This window comes from Phaenicophaeus curvirostris, chromosome 16, assembly GCF_032191515.1.
Source record: "Phaenicophaeus curvirostris isolate KB17595 chromosome 16, BPBGC_Pcur_1.0, whole genome shotgun sequence".
Classification (NCBI taxonomy): Eukaryota; Metazoa; Chordata; class Aves; order Cuculiformes; family Cuculidae; genus Phaenicophaeus; species Phaenicophaeus curvirostris.
This window is the reverse complement of record NC_091407.1, coordinates 16,650,684-16,677,217: the sequence shown is the minus strand read 5'-3', so window position 1 is coordinate 16,677,217 and position 26,534 is coordinate 16,650,684. Positions and strand designations below refer to the sequence as shown.

General features: G+C 51.5%; 1 protein-coding gene across 1 annotated transcript; it reads left to right on the top strand.

Annotated features, from left to right (window-relative positions):
• Positions 1–85: 85 nt before the first annotated feature.
• TELO2 (telomere maintenance 2) lies at positions 86–26,534 on the top strand. Its single transcript, XM_069870526.1, has 20 exons — positions 86–366; positions 3,344–3,621; positions 4,749–4,817; positions 5,451–5,598; positions 6,325–6,427; positions 7,494–7,562; positions 8,120–8,261; positions 10,523–10,659; positions 11,723–11,811; positions 13,347–13,445; positions 14,778–14,863; positions 15,159–15,250; positions 16,255–16,371; positions 17,735–17,806; positions 18,542–18,712; positions 19,400–19,491; positions 20,267–20,366; positions 20,744–20,808; positions 21,708–21,823; positions 25,808–26,534. The coding sequence occupies exons 1-20, from the start codon at positions 86–88 to the stop codon at positions 25,909–25,911; spliced, it is 2,430 nt and encodes an 809-aa protein (XP_069726627.1). The 3' UTR covers positions 25,912–26,534.

Below are 26,534 nucleotides of genomic sequence, written 5' to 3'. Positions count from 1 at the left end.
GCCCACTTGTCGGTTTCTCCCTTCCCATTGGCTGCCGCTGGCGAGACCGGAAGCTGGGAGCCGGAAGCCGGAAGCGGGCGGTGCGATGGCGGAGGTGTCGCGGGGTCTGCGGGAGGCGCTGGCGGCGCTGGAGCGGGGCGGAGAAGGGGAGGAGGAGGCGGCGGTGGCGGCGGGGCAGGCGGCGCTGGTGGCGGCGGCCGAGCGAGGCCCGGGCGCTCTTGGCGAGCGGGAGCGGGCGCTGTGCGGCGCCTTCCTGCGGCGGCTGCTGCGGGCGCCGCGGCCCGAGCGCGGCTGGCGGGACTGCTTCCTGCGGGGCCCCCCCGCGCCCGCCCTCGCCGTCCTGGAGGAGGCCCTCACCGCGCCAGGGTCAGTGTGGGAGGGATGGGGGGGCTGTCATGGGCCAGGGAAGTGGGGAGCCAGCGGTAACGGGGCCGTCCCGCGTCGGGGAGAGGGGCTGCAGCGGTAACGGGGCCGTCCCGGGACGGGGAGAGGGGGGGCTGCAGCGGTAACGGGGCCGTCCCGGTTTGGGGAGCGGGAGCTGCAGTGGTAACAGGGCCGTCCCAGGACGGGGAGAGGGGGGGCTGCCGCCGTAATGGGGCCGTCCTGGGCCGGGGGCTGTCCTGGGAGCAGCAGGAGGGGCCGAGGGAGCAGGTGGGTCCCAGGGACCCCGGCAACGTTGCCGGCCCCGTGGAACACTCTTCTCGGTGCTCCCTGAATCGATGCCTCTTGTTCTGGTGGGAGACTTCAATCTGCCTGATATCTGCTGGGTGTACAACACAGCAGAAAGGAAGCAGTCTAGGAGGTTCCTGGAGTGCGTGGGAGACAACTTCCTCGCACAGCTGGGGAATGAACCAACAAGGGAGGGTGCCCTCCTGGACCTGCTGTTGGTGAACAGAGAAGGCCTTGTAGGGGATGTGGCAGTAGGTGGACGCCTAGGACTAAGCGACCATGAGATGATAAAATTTTCTGTTCTAGGTGAAGTGAAGAGGGTGGTTAGCAAGACTGTAGCATTAAATTTCCAGAGGGCAGACTTTGATCTCTTCAGCAGGCTGGTTGGTGAAGTCTCATGGGAGACAGTACTCAAGGGCAAGGGAGCCCAGGAGGGCTGGGAGCTCTTCAAAAGGGTGGTCCTAGCAGCTCAGGAGAAAGCCATCCCCGTGGTCCGGAAAAAAAGCCGGCAGGGGAGAAAGCCAACTTGGTTGAATAGAGAGATCTTGAGGGATATCAAGAAGAAGAGAAATGTTTATGGCCTCTGGAAGAAGGGACAGGCCTCTTGGGTGGACTACAGGAGGGAAGTGAGATTGTGTAGGGAAAAAATCAGAAGGGCTAAGGCTCAGCTAGAAATTGGATTGGCCAAGTCAGTGAAAGATAACAAAAAATCTTTCTACAAATATATAAATAATAAAAGGCGGACTAGGGAGACCATACAGTCCCTATTGGACACAGAAGGAACAACAGTAACAGGGGATGAGGAAAAGGCCGAGGTACTTAATGCCTTCTTTGCCTCAGTCTTTAGTCGTAAGGAGGGTCGTTCCGTCTGTGTACTAACCCAGGAACTAGAGGAGCATAATGAGGCTCCCATGATCCAAGAGGAGGTGGTCAGAGCCTTGCTAGCTGGACTGGACAGCCACAAGTCTATGGGGCCGGACGGGATTCACCCTAGGGTACTGAAGGAGCTGGCGAATGTGCTGGCCAAACCCCTTTCCATCATCTTCCAACAGTCCTGGAAGACTGGGGAAGTCCCACTGGACTGGAGGCTGGCTGATGTTGTGCCCATCTACAAAAAGGGCCGGAGGGAGGACCCAGAAAACTCCAGGCCTGTCAGTCTGACCTCAGAGCCAGGGAAAGTCATGGAGCAGGTGATCTTGAGTGCTATCATGAAGCACATGCAAGAGAACCAGGTGATCAGGCCCAGTCAACATGGGTTCACAAAAGGCAGGTCTTGCCAGACTAACCTGATCGCCTTCTATGACAAAGTGACTCGGCTGCTGGATGAGGGAAAGGCTGTGGATGTATCTTCCTGGACTTCAGCAAAGCCTTTGACACAGTTTCTCACAGCATTCTGCTTGAGAAACTGTCAGCCTCTGGGCTGGACAGGCGCACACTCTCCTGGGTGGAAAACTGGTTGGATGGCTGGGCCCAGAGAGTGGTGGGAAATGGTGTGAAATCCAGCTGGAGGCCAGTGACAAGTGGGGTTCCCCAGGGCTCAGTGCTGGGTCCAGCCCTGTTCAATGTCTTCATCAATGATCTGGATGAAGGCATCGAGTGCACTCTGAGCAAGTTTGCGGACGACACTAAGCTGGGTGGAAGTGTCGATCTGCTGGAGGGTCGGGAGGCTCTGCAAAGGGCTCTGAACAGGCTGGACCGCTGGGCAGAGTCCAATGGCATGAGCTTGAACAAGGCCAAATGCCGGGTCCTGCACTTGGGGCACAACAACCCTATGCAGTGCTACAGACTGGGAGAAGTCTGTCTAGAAAGCTGCCTGGAGGAGAGGGACCTGGGGGTGTTGGTTGACAACCGACTGAATATGAGCCAGCAGCGTGCCCAGGTGGCCAAGAAGGCCAATGGCATCTTGGCTTGTATCAGAAACGGTGTGACCAGCAGGTCCAGGGAGGTTATCCTCCCTCTGTACTCGGTACTGGTGAGACCGCTCCTCGAATCCTGTGTTCAGTTCTGGCCCCCTCACCATAAGAAGGATGTTGAGGCTTTGGAGAGAGTCCAGAGAAGAGCAACAAAGCTGGTGAAAGGGCTGGAGGACAGGCCTTATGAGGAGCGGCTGAGAGATCTGGGGTTGTTTAGCCTGGAGAAGAGGAGGCTGAGGGGAGACCTCATTGCTCTCTACAACTACCTGAAAGGACGTTGTAGAGAGGAGGGTGCTGGCCTCTTCTCCCAAGTGACAGGGGACAGGACAAGAGGGAATGGCCTCAAGCTCCGCCAGGGGAGGTTTAGGCTAGACATTAGGAAAAAATTCTTTACAGAAAGGGTCATTGGGCACTGGAACAGGCTGCCCAGGGAGGTGGTTGAGTCACCTTCCCTGGAGGTGTTTAAGGCACGGGTGGATGAGGTGCTGAGGGATATGGTTTAGTGTTTGATGGGAACGGTTGGACTCGATGATCCGGTGGGTCTCTTCCAACCTGGTTATTCTGTGATTCTGTGTGATTCTGAACACCCGGACGCTGCAGGGACTAAAACCACTGTGGTTTTAATTCAGTTTTAGTAAGAATCTGGTGTGACCGGGCAGCAGGGCTGCGGCAATGATACTGCAGCAGGGGAACAGCAGCGTGCATGTTATTTTTTCACCCAATAAAAAGGACAGAGACTCATTCTGGTGGCTTTTTTGCAGGCCCAACGTGCCCCCGAGGGAGGTGGCGGAGGTGCTGGAGCAGTTCCTGCGCGAGGGCCGGCTGGCAGCGCTGCTCTGGGATGTCTGTCAGCAGCAGGCGCAGCTTGGCCGCCCCGAGCCCCAGGACGCCCTGCTCAGCAGCGTCGTCTGCCTGCCCGACCGCGTCAGCAACAAACTGCAGCGCAACAGCCCAGCCGTGTTCTTCCCACAGAACTACTTTCCTCTCCTGGGTGCTGCGATTATCCAGGTGCTGCAGAACATCGCCGACTCCCTGAGAGGTAAGATCATAGCACTGTGCGAGTGATCGTAGGATCACCAGGCTGGAAAAGATCTCAGAGATCCTCGAGTCCAACCATTCCTATCTGCCACTAAACCATATCCTTAAGCACCTTGTCTACCCATCTTTTGAACCCCTCCAGGGATGGGGATTCAACCACTTTCCTGGGCAGCCTCTGCCAGGGCCTGATGACACTTTTGGGGAAAAATTTTTTCCTAATGTCCAATCTGAACCTCCCCTGGTGGAGCTTGAGGCAATTAAACAACCCTCTTGTCCTGTCCCCTGTCACTTGGGAGAAGAGCCCAGCTCCCTCCTCTCCACAACCTCCTTTCAGGTAGTTGGAGAGAGCAATGAGGTCTCCCCTCAGCCTCCTCCAGGCTTAACACCCCCAGCTCTCTCAGCTGTTCCTCAGAAGGCCTGTTCTCCAGCCCCCTCACCAGCTTTGTTGCTCTTCTCTGGACACACTCCAGAGCCTCAACATCCTTCTTGTAGCAAGGGGCCCAGAATGATGGCTCGTCTGAAGCAGCATTTTGTGTGTGGATCCCTTGGCTGGTGTGTGGAGCACAGATAACAGGCTGACAGAACCTCCTGGTCATCTGAAGGCAGTTGGGCTTAAAAACGTAAGATACCAGGGAGGAGGACATGGCACTTTGGGACATGGTTTAGTCAGCACAGTGGGGTTGGGCTGATGGTTGGACTTGGTGATCTTAGAGGTCCTTTCCCATCTGAATATTTGGAAGATGGCCAAGGCTTTTTCTTCTTGAAATCGTGCTGGAAGCTGCAGAGACTGCTAGCTATCATCCTCTCTGCCAAGGTTGAGTTGTGATCCCCTGTCTGTGCTGAAGGAACCACACGGGAGATCTGAACAGTTCTGAATGAGCTGGCAGCTTTGTTCCTGTTGTGTTTACAGCAGGACTGAGCTGCTTTAGTCCTCTGGCTGTCACTGGGTGTAAATACCATTGGGTGCAGTTTTGTGCCTGAAGGCAGGCAGTGGTTGGAGGAAGAGACATGCTTGAAAAGGAAAAGTGAATCCATGTTTTCAGTGCTTGTAGCAGTGTGTGCACCTTCTGGAGGTGTTTGGAGGATGCTGATGAGGCTCTTGTAAAGCTTGTGTCTGTTCTATCACAGGTGGTGTGGATTGCTCCATCTCTTTTATTTCTCATGTCCTGGGGAAGGTGTGTGTTCATGGAAGACAAAGTGAGTGTTTTACAATACTGTTTTGGGAAGAGGGACAGCCTGGTTTACTGTGCTCAGTGAGGAAGGAGGACAGCGGTGATGATCAGCAGATGGGAGTGGGAGACCAGCCAGTTAATACTGGGTTTGTGAGCTGGGCTGTACTGGCTACTCTCCGAGGCTTCTCAGCTGCGTGTCTGCCAGATGTTGATGCTTTTCTGTCAGCCCACGAGAAGGTGATCTGTTCTCTCAAAACCTGATAAGTTTATTTGCTTCCTCATCCCACCTCTGGGGAGTAATTGCTAAATGCTTTTCTAGTGCTTTTCATCCGGTGGTTGGAAAATGTCGTGTAAATATCAGCATAAATCCCTGGTCAGACCTTCAGTCTGGCTTGGCTTAGGACTTCGAAGCCGCTGACTGCAGAAGCAGTTAGCAGGGCTGGGGAAGAAGAGGAAGGATTTTGTAGCCGTTTGCTGCGATGAGGAATACTTTCAAGTTCCTTAGGCTGCCGAGGTTGATTCTTAGTACAGGAACAGTTCAGAACTGCAGGCTGTACACTGCATTTCTTCTTCTTTTAAGGATCTTGACGTTTGCAGACTGGCTGTACCATTGCACCGGTTCTGACCGTGGCCTGTGTTTCCCTGTTTTCCACTCTAGAGGAGCTCCTGAGCGCTCTGGTGCCCCAGCTCACGGATCTCACCAGGTCCGACTGCATCTGGCAGAGGATCTGCTGGCAGTTGGTTGAAGGTGTGCCAGACCGCTGGATGGAAGCTGTGGTCCTTGGCTTTGTGAAGAGAGCACCCAGGTAAAAACCTCTGCTTTCCTTCCCAATCCAGAACAAAGGCTGGATTTTTTGCACAAATTCTTGCAGAATCAGTTTCTGAAAGACGCTGGGGTGTATGTTTGTGTAGGGGCTTTCTGGCAGTGCCGCCTCCTGAGAGACTGCAGGGATAAAGGAGTTGATTGTTCCCTCTCAGGTCAGACCTGCACTGTTCTTTAAAGAGCTGCATCATAACATGCAGTGAAAACTTGTGCTTCTAAGAAGCAGCCTTCCAGTACTGAAAGGGGCTCCAGAAAAGCTGGGAAGGGACTCTTCATCAGGGAGGGCAGGGACAGGATGAGGGGGAACAGTTTTCAGCTGAAAAAGGGGAGATTGAGAAGAGATCTTAGGGAGAAATGTTTTGCTGTGAGGGTGGGGAGGCCCTGGCCCAGGTTGCCCAGAGCAGTGGTGGCTGCCCCATCCCTGGAGGTGTTCAAGACCAGGTTGGATGGGGCTTGGAGCCCCTGATCCAGTGGGAGGTGTCGCTGCCCATGGCAGGGGGTGGAAGTGGATGGGTTTGAGATCCTTTCCAACCCAAACCATTCTCTGATTCTATCAAAACATTCCTTGCAATTACTGATTGGCTTCTAAAGATTAGAGCTGTTTTAGAGGCTGTTGCACAGAGCCGCTCACAGAATTTCTTGTGGTCAGTAGAAGCGTGGCAGCAGTTATGTGGATTCCTAATGTTCTGCTGTTCACCTGTCTTGCTAGGGCAGATGTCTTGTCAAGGTTGCTGGGGAACCTGGTCGTGAAAAACAAGAAAGCTCAGTTTGTGGTGACACAGAAGGTGCTGCTCCTGCAGTATGGCCATACGGTAAGGACTCCACATGGAGCAGCAGGGCAGTAACACCTGGTTTTCCCAAGTGCCAAGGTGTTTTGTAGCTAAGCTCAAGGTCGTCTTGAGTAAAATTCAACTCTTCATTCTGCAGTCGGCCCTCAGTCTCCACATGTAGCTGAGCTGTGTGCTGACATTCCCACAGTGGAACATCATGGGCTAGTCAACAGTTGCTTGGAAATCATGTCGTTCGTTAATGGTGATTAGCAGAATTACTGAACTCTTTTTTTCCTGGAACCATGTGGTTGTCTGCACTCAATTTCAGCATTCTGGGAAGCTGGAGACATCTGGTTGATTTAGAATCTGAAAGAGGAGACTGAAGAAGCCATGACAGGAAAACTGGGGGAGAAGCTGTGGATCGGGGGGTGCAGGAGAAGGACAAACAGTTTTCAGCTGAAAGAGGGTAGATTGAGATGAGCTCTTAATGAGAAATGTTTTGCTGTGAGGTTGGGGAGGCCCTGGCCCAGGTTGCCCACAGCAGTGGTGGCTGCCCCATCCCTGGAGGTGTTCCAGGCCAGGCTGGATGGGCCTTGGAGCCCCTGATCCAGTGGGAGGTGTCCCTGTACATGGCAGGGGGTGGAACTGGATAGGCTTTGAGGTCCCTTCCAACCCAAACCATTCTCTGATTCCATGACCCACCCTCAGGGGCAAGAATTAGATGGAAGAGATGACACAAAGACTAGGTGGTTGGTTTTTTTCCGCTGTGCAACTGAGTTTGCCACAAGGTGCTGGGAAGTGTTCAATGCCTTGTGGTGGTCTGCTGAGGGATGTTCTCTAGACTTTGTGTTCCATGTTTGCCTGGGACTGTGCTGATGTGATTTTGATGATGATAATACTGTACTGTGTTCCTGTCCTGCTTTTCCATGTACTCCATCAGCAACTGCGCGTGTGTATTTGGTTGTTTTTCTAAATTCGCTTGCTTCTCGGTCTCTGGATGTTGTCAACCAGTCCCTCAGAATGCAGTTAAAGGCAGTAAAAATACACACTTTTTGCTTGCTGACGGCTTTATAGTCGGTTAAAGCAGGACTCCTGTTTCTTGTTGCAGACGGCGGTGCTGCAGACCCTCCTTGGCTACCTGTCCCTGGACAGCCTTCGGCGTGCCTTACTGGTCAAGGTACGGCTGAGTGACATTGCTGAGGGGTCTGATGGGCAACGTTGTGCTCTGTGTGTGCGTGTACGTCTGCAGGACGCCCTAGTTTGGTTCTTCTCCAAGACACCGTGAGAGTGAGGGCAGCCCTACCATATCACAAGTAAATTGTGATACATAAATCAAAGCCTTTCTGTACTGCTAGCATTATTTTTTTTGATTTAATACAGTGTCTTCCAAGTAGCAAAATCAATGAGGCTTGGGTTGTACTAGATGTCCCGTGTCCTCCATCCTTCTCGAGTTCCTCTGTCTCCCCCTATTTGTGTGGCTGGGCAGATGGCAGCAGGTGATGGAGTTGATCAGGAGCCGTCTGTGTTCTCAGTTGGTGAAACACAATATGTTTGGGGCCCTGAAATATAGCACTCGCTCCGTTTGTGGGGAGTTTAAAGAAGCACGAATACCGAAGGGCCATCAGAATGCACCAAGTACTGTATGAAACCACTTTTCAAAAATGTGTTTCAAAAAGAACATTCCTGTTGTGTAGAAAAGATTCATTTCGAGCTAACTTGAGTTCTCTGATTCAGGTGCTGCAAGAACTCTTGGAGACCTGGGGCAGCAGCAGTGCTGTAAAACACTCTCCAGTGGAGCAGCAGCTGTATATCAGCAAGGCCATCCTTATCTGCCTCTCCCATCTGAAGGAGCCTGAAATTGAGAGCTGCAGACAAGGTGAGGTGGTGAGAAATATGGGATAGATTTGTTTACCAGAAGGTCTGTCTCCGAGTGGAAAAGAACATCTTGGTTTGATCTATGGATAAACAAAATTGTCCCATCTACATCTTGGCAAAGGGGGTAGCCTGCTGGAAGTCTTTAGTGCTGGTAGGAAATAATTCCAAGTGATGAAATTGGAGAAGTGGGTCTACAAACTAAAGTTCTTACCTCAATGGTGGTTTAGGAACCCTTCCGTTTTGTCAAAGTAAAATGAGGATTGACTTTGTGACTGGTTAGAGGAATGGTGGGGTTTGTGATTTTTAGGCTTAACATTGAAGCGTGAGTAGGACTCCAAAGGGCACAGGAGAAAGTACTTTAGGATAAAAACCTGGCTGGTTGGTCCCTGGATGTAGTCTTCTTGGACTTCAGTAAAGCCTTTGACACAGTTTCTCACAGCATTCTGCTTCAGAAACTGTCACCTCTGGCTTGGACAGGTGCGCACTCTCCTGGGTGGAAAACTGGTTGGATGAAGGGCCCAGAGAGTGGTGGGAAATGGAGTTAACTCCAGCTGGAGGCCAGTTCCAAGTGGTGTCCTCAGGGCTCAGTGCTGGGTCCAGCCCTGTTCAATGTCTTTCAATGACCTGGATGAAGGCATCGAGTGCACCCTTAGCAACTTTGTGGATGACACTAAGCTGGGTGGAAGTGTCAATCTGCTGGAGGGTAGGGAGGCTCCAAAGGGATCTGAATAGGCTGGATCCATGGGCTGAGACCAACGGGATGAGGTTTAACAAGGCCAAGTGCCGGATCCTGCACTTGGGGCACAACAACCCTGAGCAGCTCCAGACTAGGAGAAGCCTGGCTGGAAAGCTGCCTGGAGGAGAAGGACCTGGGGGTGTTGGTTGACAGCGCCTGAACATGAGCCAGCAGTGTGCCCAGGTGGCCAAGAAGGCCAATGGTATCTTGGCTTGGATCAGAAATGGCGTGGCCAGCAGGTCCAGGGAGGTTCTTCTCCCTCTGTACTCGGCACTGGTGAGACCGCTCCTTGAATCTTGTGTTCAGTTCTGGGCCCCTCAGCACAAGAAGGATGTTGAGGCTCTGGAGCGAGTCCAGAGAAGAGCAACAAAGCTGGTGAAGGGGCTGGAGGACAGGCCTTCTGAGGAGAAGCTGAGAGATCTGGGGTTGTTTATCCTGGAGAAGAGGAGGCTGAGGGGAGACCTCATTGCTCTCTCCAACTACCTGAAAGGAGGTTGTGGAGAGGAGGGAGCTGGGCTCTTCTCCTAAGTGACAGGGGACAGGACAAGGGGAAATGGCCTCAAGCTCCACCAGGGGAGGTTCAGGTTGGACATTAGGAAAAAATTTTTCCCCAAAAGTGTCATCAGGCCCTGGCAGAGGCTGCCCAGGGAGGTGGTGGAGTCCCTATCCCTGGAGGGGTTTAAAAGACGGGTAGACAAGGTGCTCGGGGACATGTATTAGTGGCAGATAGGAATGGTTGGACTCAATGATCCTGGAGGACTTTCCCAACCCAGTGATTCTGTGGTTCTGCTCCCCTCAGTGTGAGGTGAATAGGGTTAGGGGTTACCAGCAAGGACCTCCTGTTCTGTGTTCATGCAGTGCGTGGTGTGTTGGGGTCCTGGTCAAAAATTTCCATTTCTGTTGCAATAAAAACAGTTTTGTCGTGTGTGTAGAGTTACTTGTGTGTGTGTGTGTGGCTTTGGGGGGGCAAGTAGGTTGACTTACGAGACCCATTTAATCTGTTTCATTCTAGACTTAGTTCTTTAGATGAATAAGTTACCTGTTATTTACTAACAGTACTATAGTTTTATGGAGGCCATGGAGATGCGAGGGCTGGAACACCTCCTGGGCGAGGCCAGGCTGAGAGAGTTGTTCAGCCTGGAGAAGAAAAGGCTCTTTGGAGACCTTAGAGCAGCTTCCAGTGCTGGAAGGGGCTCTGGGAAAGCTGGGGAGGGGCTCTGGATCAGGGAGGGCAGGGATAGGAAGAGGGGGAACAGTTTTAAGCTGATAGAGGGGGGATTGAGAGGAGATCTTGGGGAGAAATGTTTTGCTGTGAGGGTGGGGAGGCCCTGGCCCAGGCTGCCCAGAGCAGTGGTGGCTGCCCCTTGCCTGCCATTGCAGAAAGAGAAGCCTCAGTTGCGCAGGCCCTTCTTATCTTTCTGCTCATTATTGGATGGTGAGTGGCTAACGAGAACCTCTCAGGGAACCAGCGTAAGGATGGCTGTTTGTTTCTGTCACTGTTTCATGCGCTGTTTGGTTTCTTCCAGAGCTTCTCACAAGCATGATGGAGGGCGTGAAGTGCCACTTGGACAGCAGTCTGCCACAAATACGGCGTCTGGGAATGATCGTGGCTGAGAGTATTAGTTCAAAAATAAACACCGAAGGGCCTGTTCTGAAGTTTCAGGTGAGTGTTATAATGAAATTTGTCTGATGCACAGGGCTTAGAAGAAATAAAAGCTTTAAACGAGGTGATGCAGGACATTACAGCAAGTTGTTCAGCCTGGAGAAGAAAAGGCTCCAAGGAAAAGCTGGGGAGGGGCTGTTCACAAAGGCTTGTGGTGATAGGACAAGGAGCAATGGGCATAAACTGGAGAGGGGCAGATTTAGGCTAGACATAAGGAGGAATGTCTTCATGATGAGAGTTGGGAGGCCCTGGAACAGGTTGCCCAGAGCGGTGGTGGCTGCCCCATCCCTGGAGGGGTTCAAGGCCAGGTTAGATGGGGCTTGGAGCCCCTGATCCAGAGGGAGGTGTCCCTGCCCATGGCAGGGGGTTTGGAACTTGATAATCTTTAAGGTCCCTTCCACCCAAACTATTCTGGTTCTGTGATTCTAACACATTATTTTGAAATAAGGAGATGCAGCAACGCTTCCAAAAAGAGAAGATACCTGTTTACAAAACCCAGTTGTGTAGAGAACAGCCAGGTGGCTGAGAGTGACCATAAAGGTGTAATGTGATGGCAAAGCTTGAGGTAAACTGATGATGATAAAGGGCTACCAGAAGATTATCATGTAGTATGAGGGAATTGGGATCTGACTGATGGAAGCTGAGAGGGAACTTCGAATTTTACCAGTGGTGAACATTCAATTTCCACCTGACATGCTGGCAAGAACACCTCTGAGTTGGAGTTTTCAAGATTCACGTGGGGTTACATGCTCTGCTTTAAAAACCTCCATTATCCCTCATGTTGCATTGTTGTTTATTAAATGTTTTGGAGATTGTGAATAACGTTCAGGGAAGATTTGATTGCGTACCGCCATTAAATACGGGGATAAAGAAGACCTGTGGCACTGATCACTGTGCAGCATAAATAAACTGCTGCTGGCAGCACAGGGACTGAAGTGGGATTTGTGTTGGGCTCATCTGCTCACGACTCAGTCTTCATTTGCACACAGCGAATGGGAGAAATGTTGACTGCTGGGCATATTTGCAATCAAACAGTGCAATAACAGTTATTCTTGATGTCTAGTATGAAGAAGATGATGAAGTAAGAGAATTGAAGTCCCTTTTGGTGCAGACTCTACCGTGCTGTGCTGTCTCCAGCCTTCCTGATGATGAGTAAGATATTGTTTCTGTTCATCTCTCTGCCATCTCTTTGCCTTCCTCCACACCTTGTTTTCAGTTGCACGTTAGAGCTACGTATGGTATTCAAGATGTCTTACATATTCTTAAGCATTATAATGCCCTTTCTTCTTACAATGCAGTGTCATTACGCTAAATTCATCATTCAAATGAGAGTCTATATTAAAATGGCTTGTTTGATAGCTGTACGTTGTGAAACCCTTGCAGTTTCTAAGGGTCTTGCGTGCTCCTGGGTGGAATCCAATGGGCCTTGCTCTTCCTCTCTGGGAAACATGGTGTTTGGGCCAGCTCAGTCATGGATGATAAAAATCTAGCAGATCTGTCAGCCTAAGGACCAGTTCTTTGGTGCTTTTAGCTTCCATAGCCCTTGGAAGCACTCGGTTTTATCGGCAGATGAACAGAGCACTTCTGGTTATGGAGCTGTTGGAACAGGTCCAGAGGAGGCTACAAGGATGATCCAAGGGCTGGAGCATCTCCCGTACGAGGACAGGCTGAGAGAGTTGGGGTTGTTCAGCCTGGAGAAGAGAAGGCTCCAAGGAGACCTTCCAGTGCCTGAGGGGCTACAAGAAAGCTGGAAAGGGGCTGTTTGCAAAGGCTTGTGGTGACAGGACGAGGGGCAACAGGGATAAACTGGAGAGGGGCAGGTTTAGACTAGACATAAGCAGGAATTTCTTCACAATGAGAATGGGGAGGCCCTGGAACAGGTTTCCCAGGGAAGTGGTGGCTGCCCCATCCCTGGAGGGGTTCAAGGCCAGGTTGGATGGGGCTTGGAGCCCCTGATCCAGTGGGAGGTGTCCCTGCCCATGGCAGGGGGTGGAACTGGATGTGCTTTGAGGTCCGTTCCAACCCAAACTATTCTGTGATTCTGTATTAGCGAATGAAACTGTCCAGCACTCCAGTGAAATACAGAGGAGGTGTTGCTCCCATTTTGGAGGCATAATCATCATAGACAGTTGTTTGAGGCAGTGTTTGAAGAGCGGGGACATTAAAGAACAGAGCCAAAGTCCAGAAAAATAGGTACAGAGACAGAATAAAGTCTCCATGATTGTATTCATCCAACTAGAGGTGGTTAAAGATGTTTCTTCCCCATTTGTTCAGTTTCATTCACAGCCTGATAGAATCATTGAGGTTGGAAAAGACTTCTAAGATCCAGTCCAGCCGTCAGCCCAAGCCCACTGTGCCTACTAAACCATGTCCTGAAGTGTCAAAGCTACAAATATGATTCAGGACAGTGTGATCCAGTTCTCACAGATGAGTCTTAGCAGTCCTATGTGCAAGGAATTAGGTAGCTTAATTTTCTTTTTATCCATTTCTCTTCTGTTAAGAGATTCCGCTTCTCTTCTCCCTTCACCCCATCTTCCTTCCCAGGACTTGGCCAAGCAAGATGAGGCTACAGCAGAAATAACGACCTTCCGTTCTGTTCAGGCAGCAAGGGTTGATGGTGGAGGTCATTTCTTGCTTGTAAGGCCTGTTATTTTATCCGGTTTAATACTCCTTGTACTTCACGGCAGGAGTGAGAAAGCACCACCACTGGTATTGAAAAGCAACCAGAAATCGCCCTCAGCAGCCCCTGTGATGCCAGATGAGGAGTCGGATGCTGAGCTTGACAGGTATGGGGAAATAAATGGCAGGATCTTAGGAGCAAACGTGGGGAGAAGGACAATAGTGGTAGCTGCTTTTCTAGTCAAATCTTGTGCTTTCGGCCCCTGTTCAGCCACATGGTGTGCGGCAGAGTGGGACTTTGTGCAGGAAACGGCACACAAGCCTGCTGGTTATTTGAGCAAAGCCTTCTCATGCATGGCTATTGTATTTATTCTGTTTGACTGCGATACATTTCCTAGAATTACGGGTCTATCCACAGAAATAGGTACAGAGACAGAATAAAAATACTCCATTATTGTATTTATCCCACTAGTGGTGGTTAAAGATGAGAGCAGCCCTGCGGAGAAGGACATGGGGTGCTGATTGATGAGCTGGCAATGTGCACTCGCAGCCCAGAAACCAGCCGTGTTCTGGCCTGCATCCGAAGCAGCGCAGCCAGCAGGGAGGGAGGGGATTCTGCTCCTCTATTCCTGTCTTGTGAGACTTCATCTGGAGTCCTGTGACCAGTTCTGGAATCATCAGTGTAAGAAGGAGATGGTGCTGTTGGAACAGGTCTGGAGGAGGCTACAAAGATGATCAGAGGGCTGGAGCACCTCACATCCAAGGACAAGCTGAGGCAGTTGGGGTTGTTCAGCATGGAGAAGAGAAGGCTCCAAGGAGACCTTGTAGCGACCTTCCAGTGCCTGAAGGGGCTACAAGAAAGCTGGGGAGGGACTGTTTGCAAAGGCTTGTGGTGATAGGATGAGGGTCAATGGGGATAAACTGGAGAGGGTCAGATTTAGACTAGACATAAGGAGGAAGTTCTTCATGATGAGGGTGAGGAGGCCCTGGCTCAGGCTGTTCAGAGCAGTGGTGGCTGCCCCATCCCTGGATGGGTTCCAGGCCAGGTTGGATGGGGCTTGGAGCCCCTGATCCAGTGGGAGTGTCCTTGCCCATGGCAGGGGGTTGGAACTGGACAATATTTAAGGTCCCTTCCAACCCAAACTGTTCTACAATTCTAGTTTTCTATACATTTTAACAGTGGATCTGCCTGTTCTGGCACTTCACCAGTGTATAAGGAAATCTCAAGAATCAGCTTCTAGTGTCTTGGTCACCTGCTTCCTTCCCACACCTGACCAGGAGATCCAGCTCTGGGCACAGAGCTGCTCTGTCACTTCAGAGTCACTTGGGGAACTTCCGAAGGAGCCCGTTCAGGCCGGGCTTCAGCGGTGCTGCTGGGTGACCCAGAGTGACAGCTTTACAGCCATGAATGTGCTGGTTCTTTCCGCTTTGTGCCAACAGCTGGGGAAAGGAAGAACTTCTACACCCATAGACTAACTCCTGCTTTTATTTCTTTACAGTGACGATGACCTCATCCCTTACGACATGTCAGAGGATAAAGAACTAAAGACTAAAGCTCCTGTGTATATCCGAGAGTGTCTTGAAGGTAGGAGATGTTGGGCTGAGTGTTTATCTGTTTCTTAGAGGGTTGGGGAGAGTGATTGCCAGGTAGGTCTGCTTTTTTTCTGGGGTGATTTGAAGAAGCTGTGGGGCTTCAGTTATCTGGGCTCAACTGTTGAACTGTAATTTCCGAGTGATTTCAGTGTCGTTCCTAATGCTGGTCACGTGCTGGGTCAGGGATACCTTCCTGTAACAAGACAAACTTGGCAGAAGAACGCTGCCAAGTACCCACATGCCACCATTCTGTTAATACCTTTCGTTTGTCTTTTGATTACTTCCAGTCCTGACAAGCTCGGAAGATGTGGACAAATGGGAAGCTACAGTCAAGGCTCTTGAGAGCTTGGTTCGAAAGAATCCAGCAGCAACAAGAGAGGTGAAGTAGCATGAGCTGAGTTTCCAGTGGGTGGTAGTGCAGGATTATCCCTTTGCCCTTGTAGGAGACAACTGCAGGGCAGCAGGCCAGGCTGCCTCGAGTTAAAGCTTTCAACTTGGGAAGGGAAATAGAAGGAAGTGGTTGTTCTGGAAGTGAGGCTACAGAGCAAAAATGAACAAAGAAGCAGGGAAAGGTGCTGGCCATGGTGTGGCGTTCAGCAGCTCCAGCACTGAAAATCAAATGCATTGCAAGTAGAGCTGGCCAGCAACATGAGGAACTGTGCTTTGTGCTGGGCTGAAGAAAACATGAGAATTGCAGTTTATGGAGCAGCCATGAACTCCACAGGCCAATTTTAGTTTTTATTTTAACCAGATTTGAATTGGAATTGAATTTAATTATTGTGCTCCATCAAAAAGGGAGATAAAATCAAATGGACTTTACCTTTTTGCTTGTGTAAGCATAGTGTCTTCTGGAGGGAGACTGGTCAAGAGGAAGAGTGCAGGTGAGAGGGACCTGAGATAAGGTCGCCAGTATAGTGTTCCCTACCACTTGTTAGTGAACTCCTGAAGGTGATGGAGATACAAGGTCTCTGTGAGCTGGGAAAGGGAGTGGGTGTCTAGTAAGTGGTGCCTGATCTGCTGCAGCTCATCAGATGTGTTCCAGAGCTGGATGGGGCCTGGGTGTGGGCCTGTGCCTGTTAACCCATCAGTTATAGTGATAGGTCCTCCTGTATCATGATGCCACTGCTTGTCCAAAAAGCCAAAGCAAATGTGGATGGGGAAATCAGCTTAGGGGGTTGTTCAGAGTTTTCAGCAATCTTTCTTGATGGTGTTTAGCATAGTGAGTTTTCTCTCCCTCCCTCATCCATGGACATGTTGCCTGTATTCCATACTCTCACTGGCTTTGCTTAACCACTAGAAATGGAAAATGGATGCTGCTTTATAAATCCTGTGACCAAGAAAACACCTGCAGGGGTTTGATTCTGTTTTTCATGTTTTGAACAGGTTAGCGTGGAACTGGCAAAAATACTGTTGCACCTGGAGGAGAAGACCTGCATTGAAGGCTTCGTGGAACTCCGTCAGAGAGCTCAAGTAGCTGTTTTAACCACAGATCCAATACCCGTGAGTCTTCCCTACTGCCTTTTTTTCCTTCCATTTGAGGCACAGGCAAAACTGGAAGTAGCTGAAGTCTCTTGCTAGCTTGACAGAAGTGTGGTAGAACAGCTAGACCATGTCTGAGAGCGTTTATGGGCTCTATACTGAAGAATCTGCAATGGGGGACTGGAACAGCAGGAAAGAGAGAGTGCAGTCAGAGCTGTAGCAGACAGGAGCGACTGTTGGAGATGGTTGGTATGAGCATCCCTGGCAAGGGATGTTGCACTGCAGGGAGATGGTTTCACGTAGAGGGAAGGTGAGGCACAAAAGGCCTGAGAAGAACGACCTGACTGGGGATTGTAATGACAGAATCACAGAATGGCTTGGGTTAGAAGGGGCCTTTAAAGCTCATCTCCTTCCAACCCTCTGTGCCATGGGCAGGGATGTCTTGCGCTAGTTGAGTGCTCAAAGCCCCATCCAACCTGACCCTGAATGCTTCCTATGATCCAACATCCACAATTTCACTGGACAACCTGCTCCAGTGTGTCACCACCCTGACAGTGAAGAATTTCTTCCTTATGTCCAGTCTGAACCTACGTTCTGCCAGCTTAAAAAATTTACCCCTCATTCTAAAAGTACAAGCTCTGGTTAAAAGTCTCCATCTTTCTTATCATTTTAAATCTTGAAGGAGCACATAGGGTGTCCTTTGAAGTGCCAAAGCTGCCATGGCAGTTGTTTGGCTGCTCTTGTATAGGAGGGAATCCTGTTTGTCATTTAATTCCTTTGGGAGAATCGAGAAGTGGAAGTGGCTGAATCTCCCCTGTTGGCACATCGCGTCTCTTCCCTTCTCTTGACGGCTTGCTGTTCACTACCAGGAAGCAGGACTTCTGAGATGGGCTGCTTTGAGAATTAGAATCATAGAGTGTCCTGAGCTGGAAGGAGCCACAAGGATCATTGAGTCCAACTCCTGTCTCTGCACAGGACACCCTGTGGGGCTGAGGGCCTTGGCCAGACACTGCTGAAATATTTTCAGGCTGTGACTGCTTCCCTGGGAGCTGTTCCAGGGCTCCACCACCCTCTGCGGGAAGAACCTGCTCCTAATGTCCAACCCAGCCCTCCCCTGGCATCTTCCTACCATTCCCTCAGGTCCTGTCCTTGGTCCCCAGAGAGAAGAGCTCAGCGCCTGCTCCTCCTCCTCCCCGTGTGAGGAAACTGCAGAGCACGATGAGGTCTCCCCTCAGTCTCCTCTTCTCCAGGCTGAGCAGACCCAGTGACTTCAGCCACTGTTCACACTCTTCCCCTCCAAACCCTTCCCCAGCTCCGTGGCCCTAGGGTGAAGGCTGTTTCCAGCCTGGGTTGGTGTTCATTGCACTTTGATTTTTCTGTACAGGTAGCAAAGTACTTGACCTCCCAGTTCTACTCTCTGAACTACAGTCTTCGTCAGCGCATGGATATTCTCGATGTAAGTGACTCTTCACTTCCCACTTTACTTGTGTCTTTGTTGAGCAGTGCTATTTCCCTGAGGTGTAAAGGAATTCCCTTTTCGTCGCAGGAGGAGGCAGAGGCATCTCCTACAGTCGTGTTTGTGCCCGGGATTCCCCTCTTGTTTGTAACCCTGCTGCACTACGATTATGCAGCAATCCTTCCTCACAGAGTGCAAAACACAGGGTGGTCATTTACCTGGGAGAAGCCGCTGTTTCCTAGCATGTCATCAGTCCATCATATCTTAGAATCATAGAATGGTTTGGGTAGGAAGGGACCCTAAAGCCCATCCAGTTCCACCCCCTGCCATGGCAGGAACACCTCCCGCTGGATCAGGGGCCTCAAAAGCCTCAAAATTCGCAGGAGCTTGTGTTGAGGGCTGATTCTGAATAGATCGCAGTGAGGAAGCAGCTCTGCTCTGTACTAAACCCTGATCTTCACTTTCTGAAAGACCAGGGATGTGCCTGTGACTCCTGTGTTGTTTCACTTAGCGTGGCTGAAGAAGACACGACTGTTTTGTTCCAGGGCTGTGACCAAGGGCTTGGTCTGCACCTTGGAGCTTCTTGGCTTTCTGGGGGTCTGTTACCTCGCTGTTCTTCATTTGAAACCTGTTGTGCCTTTCTGCCTTGCTCCTTCCATCGGTTTGGGTGCAGGTAACTCTGTTCCTAGTTCAGAGATTCCCCTTTTCAACAGGACTTCTCTCTTTTTCATCTAGGTATTGGTTTTGGCAGCTCAGGAACTGTCCTATCCCAAGTCTCATGGGAAGACCAAGCGTTCTGGTGCCCAAAAACCTTGTATCCAGCTGCTTCCTGCGAGTGACAGCTCTAAGAACTGGAGAAGAATTGTTGATGAAAGGATCAAAAGCAAGACTCGCAGATTTGCTACGGTGAGGCCAGGGGAGAAACAAACTAATGTCAGATCTAGCAAAAACAAGGATACTAGGAGCTGCTGTAGCCCTGTTCAGAAAGGGCAAAACACCAAATCCAAAGGAAAGACCATGTAACTTCAGATATAAATTCACCTTGGTATCTGGCTGAATCTTCCAGTGCAGAGCACAAACCTCTGCAGGGAATAAACCTTGAACTCCTTGCCTTGCATTGAGGGATAGTTATTGGTGTTCTGCGCTTGTTCTGAGCTTGGCTGGCCACTGCAGGGAGCTGTGACTGCGCTTGACGTTTCCCAGAGCCTCCTCCACCAGCCTGGCTGTGCTCGACTCAGCCTTCCTATTTTTCAGGGAGATAAATTGGGCCAGTTTCATCCTTCCCAGATCTCCCCTGTGGCTCACCCTAGAGAACTCACTTTCTTAAAACTCCTTTATCTCTTACATGTTCTTGGTTCTTACATCTAACCCAGCAGCACTGAGCTATGTTGTACTGAAATATTTAGATGTGCGAGAGGATCTGAAATGGGAAGCAAACCACCCAGTCTGGAAACCAAGCAGCTGGAGGGGTCCGAGCAAGCAGAGGCTGAAAGTGGGATGGCTGCGAGGAACCTTTGGTCTTGATAGTGTCCAGTGAAGCAGAAGAATTGGATGCTGCACCTTGTGTCTAGATTTCATTTTTCTCTTGGACAGGGTCAGTCTCAGGTGGAACCAGTTTCTGGACCGAACGAGTTCAATTCTGTTGCTGGGCACTTCTTTTTCCCGTTGATTCAGAACTTTGACAGGTGAGTGTGAACCCCTGGGGACACCAGCCTGGCAGCCACTGGAACGGAGCCTCCTGCTTGTTCTGCTTCCCTTTGAGCAGCAGGCTCAAGCCCAGAAGCTGTGCTGGCATCACGATGCTGATGCCTGGCTCACACACAAAGCCTAGAGGAGGGTTTGTGGTCTCTTGAACTTAACCTGTAAGGCCTGGTTGGGCAGGGGTAGATAAGGCCCTGGGGGAGGGAAAGTGCATTGTGAGCAATAACCTGCCAGCAGGTACATGGGAGGATGGTTTTGGCAGGGCCAAAACAGTTGTCTTGGCTGACCCTGCGCCTCCGGCGTTTCACAGAAAACTGCGGAGCTCAGGCTGCAGTCTGTAACGAAAGATAACTCTGTCTCAGCTGTGGGCCTGACACCTGGACTGGTCCTTGTGACCACGTTATAGGACACAGTTCATTGTCAGTTGCTTAAGTCTTTGCTCACCTAGGGAAGACTGAGAAACTTGTTCCATGAGAGTCAAGATTCTTGTTGTACCAGTCTGAGCAGTTTGGTTCTAGGCGCTGGCTTTTGCATGCGAAGCCTTTTGGCAAGAGCAGGTGACGCCTGCTGCGAGATGTTGCTGCTGTGGAAGCGAAGATGAAAGCACAGAACTGTGGCCTGTGCTGAGCTGGGACTGACTGTATCATGATGGTCGTTGCTGGGGTTCAGGCTTATGAGGGACGGTTGGCCCTGCATAACTACCCTGACTCCTCTAAAGATGCGCTGATCGCCTTCTCGCTGTGTATTTTGTACCTGCAGGCCTTTGACAACATTTGATCTCCTGGGGGAAGATCACTTTGTCCTTGGAAGACTGGTCCACACTCTAGCAGTCCTGATGTACTTGGCTGTCAACACTGTGGTAAGAAACACTGTGTGAGCTCTGGGGAGCGGGAGGCTTCCAGCCAGGGGAATTGGAGGCGCTTTCTAAGTGCACTCAGACGGGCAGTGAGTCTGAGTTGCGTGTGCGGGAAAGTTGTGAAAAGGGCTGAGAAAAAGTGGTTAGAAAGGAGACATGGGATTCAGACACCTCTGCTCTGCGTTTTCCTTCTTCTGGTAGAAAAACTGTCAACTGTGGGCAGCTGGGCACGTCATTTCACTTTACTCTTTGTCTCTTCGTCTGTAAAATGAAGTGAGTTGTAGCCCCGATGTCCCCAGCCGTGTGTTCCAAGGGCCAGCTCTGCAAGGTTGTGTGAATGGGAAGCTGTTTGGGGTTTCTGACACAATCCTGTTTTGCAGGCAGTTACCGCAATGGGAAAAGCTCTGCTGGAGTTTGTCTGGGCTCTGCGCTTCCATACTGACTCGTGAGTTGTCATTTTATGCTTTCTTTTTACAAAGACTTGGAGTGAAAGGAGAAGGAGCAATGGCTATAAACTGGAGAGGGGCAGATTTAGACAAGACATAAAGAGGAATTTCTTCACTATGAGGGTGAGGAGGCCCTGGCCCAGGTTGCCCAGAGCAGTGGTGGCTGCCCCACCCCTGGAGATGTTCAAGGCCAGGTTGGATGGAGCTTGGAGCCCCTGATCCAGTGGGAGTTGTCCCTGCCCATGGCAGGCGTGGGACTGGATGGGCTTTGAGGTCCCTTCCAACCCAAACTGTTCTATGATACCTAGAGATCAGCTGCGAGCTAGTCTGCAGCCAGGGTTGTTCTTTGTCCAAGATTAGCAGCTGACTGAGAAAGTCAGGGACTGAACACATGAACTCTGTGTTCTCCCCCAGCCTTATGTTCTCGTGACTGAGGGTTGCAAGGGTACGTAATGAAGGCCTTGCTTTAACCTCAGGCCAGCGCATGATCTTGGCTGGTCTTTGCCTGAGGAGGTAGAGTCATTACCTATAGAGAGCATTTCTTGATCAGCTGTCCAGGTGGTAGTTTTATCTGTTTTTACTCAGGGAGTGCAGAAAATCTCAGATTCAATTCCAGCATTTTACCCTGGGAAGGGATTAAGAACTTGCCAAAATGCCATAAATACCCAGTTTCTGTTTTGATCTTGGTCTTGTCCAAGGCTCTGAATTACGCCAGACTTGTTGCAGCACCGTATGGCAGGGGCTCTTCCAGCTGGCATGTGATAGGAGCCTGACCAGTAGGAATATGGCAAAAGCCGTGGTTATCTCAGACGTTTACAGCTGGAGAACCCCCGAGTTGAGGAAATGGAGGCAGAGCATGAAGCTGCAGGCTCTAACCAGTTCGGTCTTTCACCAACAGGTATGTGCGCCAGGGTCTTCTGTCCTGTATCTCCTCCATGCTCCTCAGTGTCCCTACGGAGCGTCTTCTGGAAGACGTGACAGAAGAGCTTTTGGAGACTCAGTCCTGGCTGGGAGGTGAGAAGCGGTGATGGTGTTTTTCTGGTTTGTGATGCAGTCTTTGTGTAGCGTCTCCTTAACTCTAACGGTAGCAGTAATATCCGAGGGCTGTGAACCACAGCTTTGCCTGATAAGCATAGTTATTGCTTGCTTGCAAGGTCAGAGCAAACACCAGACCACGCTGTGAGCTGCCCCGGGTTATCTAAAGCATAAGCTGCGAGCTGCCTGTGGCATTTCAGAGCATGACTGTCCTCACCGAGACCACCCCAACATGTAGCACATGCCCCTCTTCTCTGCCTGAGCGTCCAGCCATCTCGTGGAGCTGCAGAAAGCGTTGTCTGGGCTGCATCAGAAGAAATGTGGCCAGCAGGGCGAGGGAGGGGATTCTACCCCTCTAACTCTGCTCGCGTGAGCCCTGCATTTAGCTTGGGAGCCCTCAGCACAGGAAGGACATGGAGCTGTGGGAGCAAGTCCAGAGGAGGCCACGGAGATGATCCAAGGGCTGGAGAACCTCCTGTGCCAGGACAGGCTGAGAGGGTTGGGGTTGTTCAGCCTGGAGAAGAGAAGGCCCTGAGGTCACCTTAGAGCAGCTTCCAGTGCTGAAAGGGGCTCCAGGAAAGCTGGGGAGGGGCTCTGCATCAGGGAGCACAGGGATAGGATGAGGGAGAATGATTTTCAGCTGAGAGAGGGGAGATTGAGATGAGATCTTAGGGAGAAATGTTTTTCTGTGAGGGTGGGGAGGCCCTGGCTGGGGTTGCCCGGAGCAGTGATGGCTGCCCCATCCCTGGAGGTGTTCAAGGCCAGGTTGGATGGGGCTTGGAGCCCCTGATCCAGTGGGAGTTGTCCCTGACCATGACAGGGGGTGGGACTGGATGGGCTTTGAGGTCCCTCCAACCTAAACCATCCCTTTATTCTGTGTTTGTGGGTTCTGGAGGGCTGGAGCTGCTCAGGCGAGTGGTCAGGTATCCACGTGCTGGAGGTACAAGAGGAAATAACACTGTGCTTTGTAGCTCTGAAGCCTCCATCGTATTCAACGCGGCACACGTGTGACTCCCTGGGTTGGTTTCCTTCACCATTCTCCCTCTTGGTGAGCTGGCTTCCCGCAGGGAGCAGGCAGGAAACGGCACTGACACAGGCGGCCTCTGATCCTCGCAGGTTGTGGAGCCCCGTGCCCTTTAAAGGGAAGAGAGCTGCCTTGTGGGGCCAACAGCTTTACTTTTCCCATGACACAGTGTGCTCTGAGGAATCTGCTGTCTCTGCAGTTAACGCTGTTATGACCAAGTAAAGCCTTTCCAGGAACATTAGAAGTGTGTTTTCAGCATGAAGGGCTGCATAATCTCTTCTTAATGAGTTATTTTTGGAAGGAGGATGATGACGGAGCTCGTAGCATCTTTTATACCTGTAGATAGTGTCCCAGCCATCTCTTTACAGATTGTGCTTTGGATGAAAGTGTCACAATAGAGCCCAGAGGGAATGAGAGCAGGGTAAGAGCACAGTTGTGTGCACAGTAGAGATGGGAAAATTATTCTAGGACTCGTTCAGAAACCTTAAAGGATACTGTTCAGCTTCATGTCTGGTCAGATTAAGATTTAAGTACAATTTAAAACTTGTGTATTCTCCTAGTGCTGACAGCATTCTGGGCCGTGCTTTTGCTCTTTGTTGTGAGGTGGTTGGTAGAACAGCTCCCACCGGAGGCGCTGGGCTGCTCCCTGCTGCTCGGGTAGGTGCAGTCCCTCACCAGACAGGCTCCTGTGACCCCATCAGGGCTTGGAGCGTCAGCCCTGCTGTTGCCTCATGACCCCTCCAGACAAGAGGGGTGTGGGCTGCGTCAGAAGAAATGTGGCCAGCAGGGCGAGGGAGGGGATTCTGCCCCTCTAACTCTGCTCTCATGAGCTCCTGTGTCCAGTTCTGGAATCCTCAGCACAGGAAGGACGTGGAGCTATTGGGGTGAGCCCAGAGGAGGCCACGGAGATGATCCGAGGGCTGGAGCACCTCCTGTGCCAGGACAGGCTGAGAGAGTTGGGGTTGTTCAGCCTGGAGAAGAGAAGGCTCTGAGGTCACCTTAGAGCAGCTTCCAGTGCTGAAAGGGGCTCCAGGAAAGCTGGGGAGGGGCTCTGCATCAGGGAGTGCAGGGACAGGACGAGGGGAATGGTTTTCATCTGAAAGAGGGAAGATTGAGATGAGATCTTATGAAGAAATGTTTTGCTGTGAGGGTGGGGAGGCCCTGGCCGGGGTTGCCCAGAGCAGTGGTGGCTGCCCTATCCCTGGAGGTGTTCAAGGCCAGTTTGGATGGGGCTTGGAGCCCCTGATCCATGGGGAGGTGTCCCTGCCCATGGCAGGGGTGGAACTGGATGGACCTTGAGGTCCCTTCCAACCCAAACCATTCCATGATCCTATGTATGAGATCTGCTGCTGTAGCTGGGACTTGTGACAAGCTGTCACACACAAGCATAGAAGCCTTCTACTACCACCCTTAATAGCCAGAAGTCACCGCTTTGGAGTCCAGCTGGAAGCATCTCTGTTTCTCCTGCTCTGGCTGACACAATGAGGAACAGGGACCTGGATAATGTTACCAATGTTGCAGTTAGAAACCTGCATCTCTGCTCCGGTTTGGTTTATGTGACAGCCTGTGCAGACTCCTGCAGTTTGTGTGAATCCAAGTGACGGTTCCTGCCCTTCAGCCTGTGGGCTGGAACTGGAGCTAGTCCCCATTAGCATGTGTGCAGTGTGGAAGAAGCTCCCACAGTCACTGTCACGGCACTGTCTGTTCAGCAGTTGCTTGGGACATTTTAGCTGGGCAAGAGGTCAGGATCCACCTTGCATTGTCTGTCATTGCCCTTCGTGCCACACTGGACCTGTTGTTGAGTAGCCCCATCTTTGGGGAGGGAAGAAGGGGAATACCTTAACATTTGTAGGAAACTGTTCCTTGGATTCCTCAGGAGCTGCCTCTGAGGGAACTCCCCTCCCCTGGCAAGGAGAGCTGTGTCATAGGTAAGTTTGTTTTACGTGAGGACCTGGATGATACCCGAGCGCCCCGTGCCTCCCTCGGTGGCAGCAGTTCAAGGTCTGTGCTTGTGGCAATTAGAAACGGTGCCAGTGTCAGTCTCGACTTTTGAGCTTGTGCTGATCTGCCTCATAGCCTCCCCTTTTTGCCTTCTGCAGAGGGAGCCTGGAAACACCATCGCAAAGCTCTCCCGAGGTTATAAATAGCCCTGCTCCCTCTGAGTGAGTCATGTGTTTGGGCTGTGACAGCACTGGGCGCTGAGCACACAGCTTTGCGTACAGGATATCCTCACACAGCCTCTCCGCTCTTCCAGGCTGCCCCTGCTCAGACATCCTGCGCGCATCCTGGTCTGGAGCTCGCAGGCCCGGGAAGGGGGAGGCAGCTCCGTGCGCTCCCTCCGTGTCGTATAAAGCGTGGAAGAATGACTGGTTGATCAGACTGAGCCCTTGGAACGGCGAGTGTGTTGAGTGCCTGCCCCTTTCATTGCCCCATGTGAAGGGCAGCGCGGCCACAGGTTTTGGGGAGCACTGAGCGTTTGTTTCTAACAGATCACAGGGGTTGGCAGAGTGGAGAACTTGGGCTTCTAAGCGAGTGGGTTTCTAATTGCAAACAGTATCCATGCGAGCTGATCGGCCGTAGAGAGGTCACATGTAGCTCAAGGGCACAGCTCTGGCTCTGGCACAGGGATTGTCCCATGGAATGCAAGGTCAGACGGTTTCGCTAGTGTCTGAACCCAGCTGGCTTTGTTTCTGCTAAAAGAATGAACTGAGCATTGTTAGACACGGCAGCAGGGGCTGAGCTGAACTCCCACAGCTTACGATGAGCCAGTTTGCCAATCTTTGCCTTCTGGTCCAACGTGATTCCTGCAAGTGCAGCCCAGCCCTGGTTGCATCTGCCGTTGCATTTAGTGCTGTGACGGTCGGTGAAACAGCAGAGCAGTGTGGGCTGAAGGGTGGTTTATACCATTTTTCCACTAAAAGCAGCTGCTTTTTTTACAGATGTGGTGGAGAAAGATCCAGACGGGGACTGCAGGAGGCTGGCCTTGCAGAACCTGCTGCTGATGGAGAACCTGAAAAAGAAACTCACAGCTGACCCTTCCTAGCTGAAGGGTGAAAGAAATGACCTCTACCTCCTCTTCTTGCCAGCTGGACATGTGCAGACGCTGCTGGGCCCCTTCAGCAGTCACCTGGCTGGAGAAGAGGAAGAAGGGGGAAGGGTGCGGAGCTGTTAAGCCAGCGAACCTGACTTGACATCTGGACTTTGTAGTCGAGGCCAATTGAGTGAGCTGTGGCCATCCGGTACGGCGTGTACAGATGCAGGAAGGTCGGCTCGCGCTGCCGTCCTCCGCACTGCCCAGCCCCCACCCCCGCTATTTATAATCTTGGCAGCTCCGAGTGCTTTGCTAAAAATACAAGGAAGATCTCATAGCAGACTTCTTGTCCGAAAAACAGGAGGGCTGGACAGGGCCGCTTGCCTCCCAGGGCTAAATCTGATGTGCCCGTACCAAAGGCTCCCGTGTCTTCCCGCAGGCAGCACTCGGTGAAGCAGCCGCTGGTTCAAAGGGGTGGCTGGTGGGATTGAAGAGCTTTGCTGAGGCCTGACCGTGTGCCAGACCTTAAAGGCTCAAGCTAGAGCTGCACTGTGGTTACGAAGGAACGAAGAGGGAATTCTTTTTGTATAATCCAGGATAGAAATAAGTTTCTATTAAAGGATAACCGACATCCA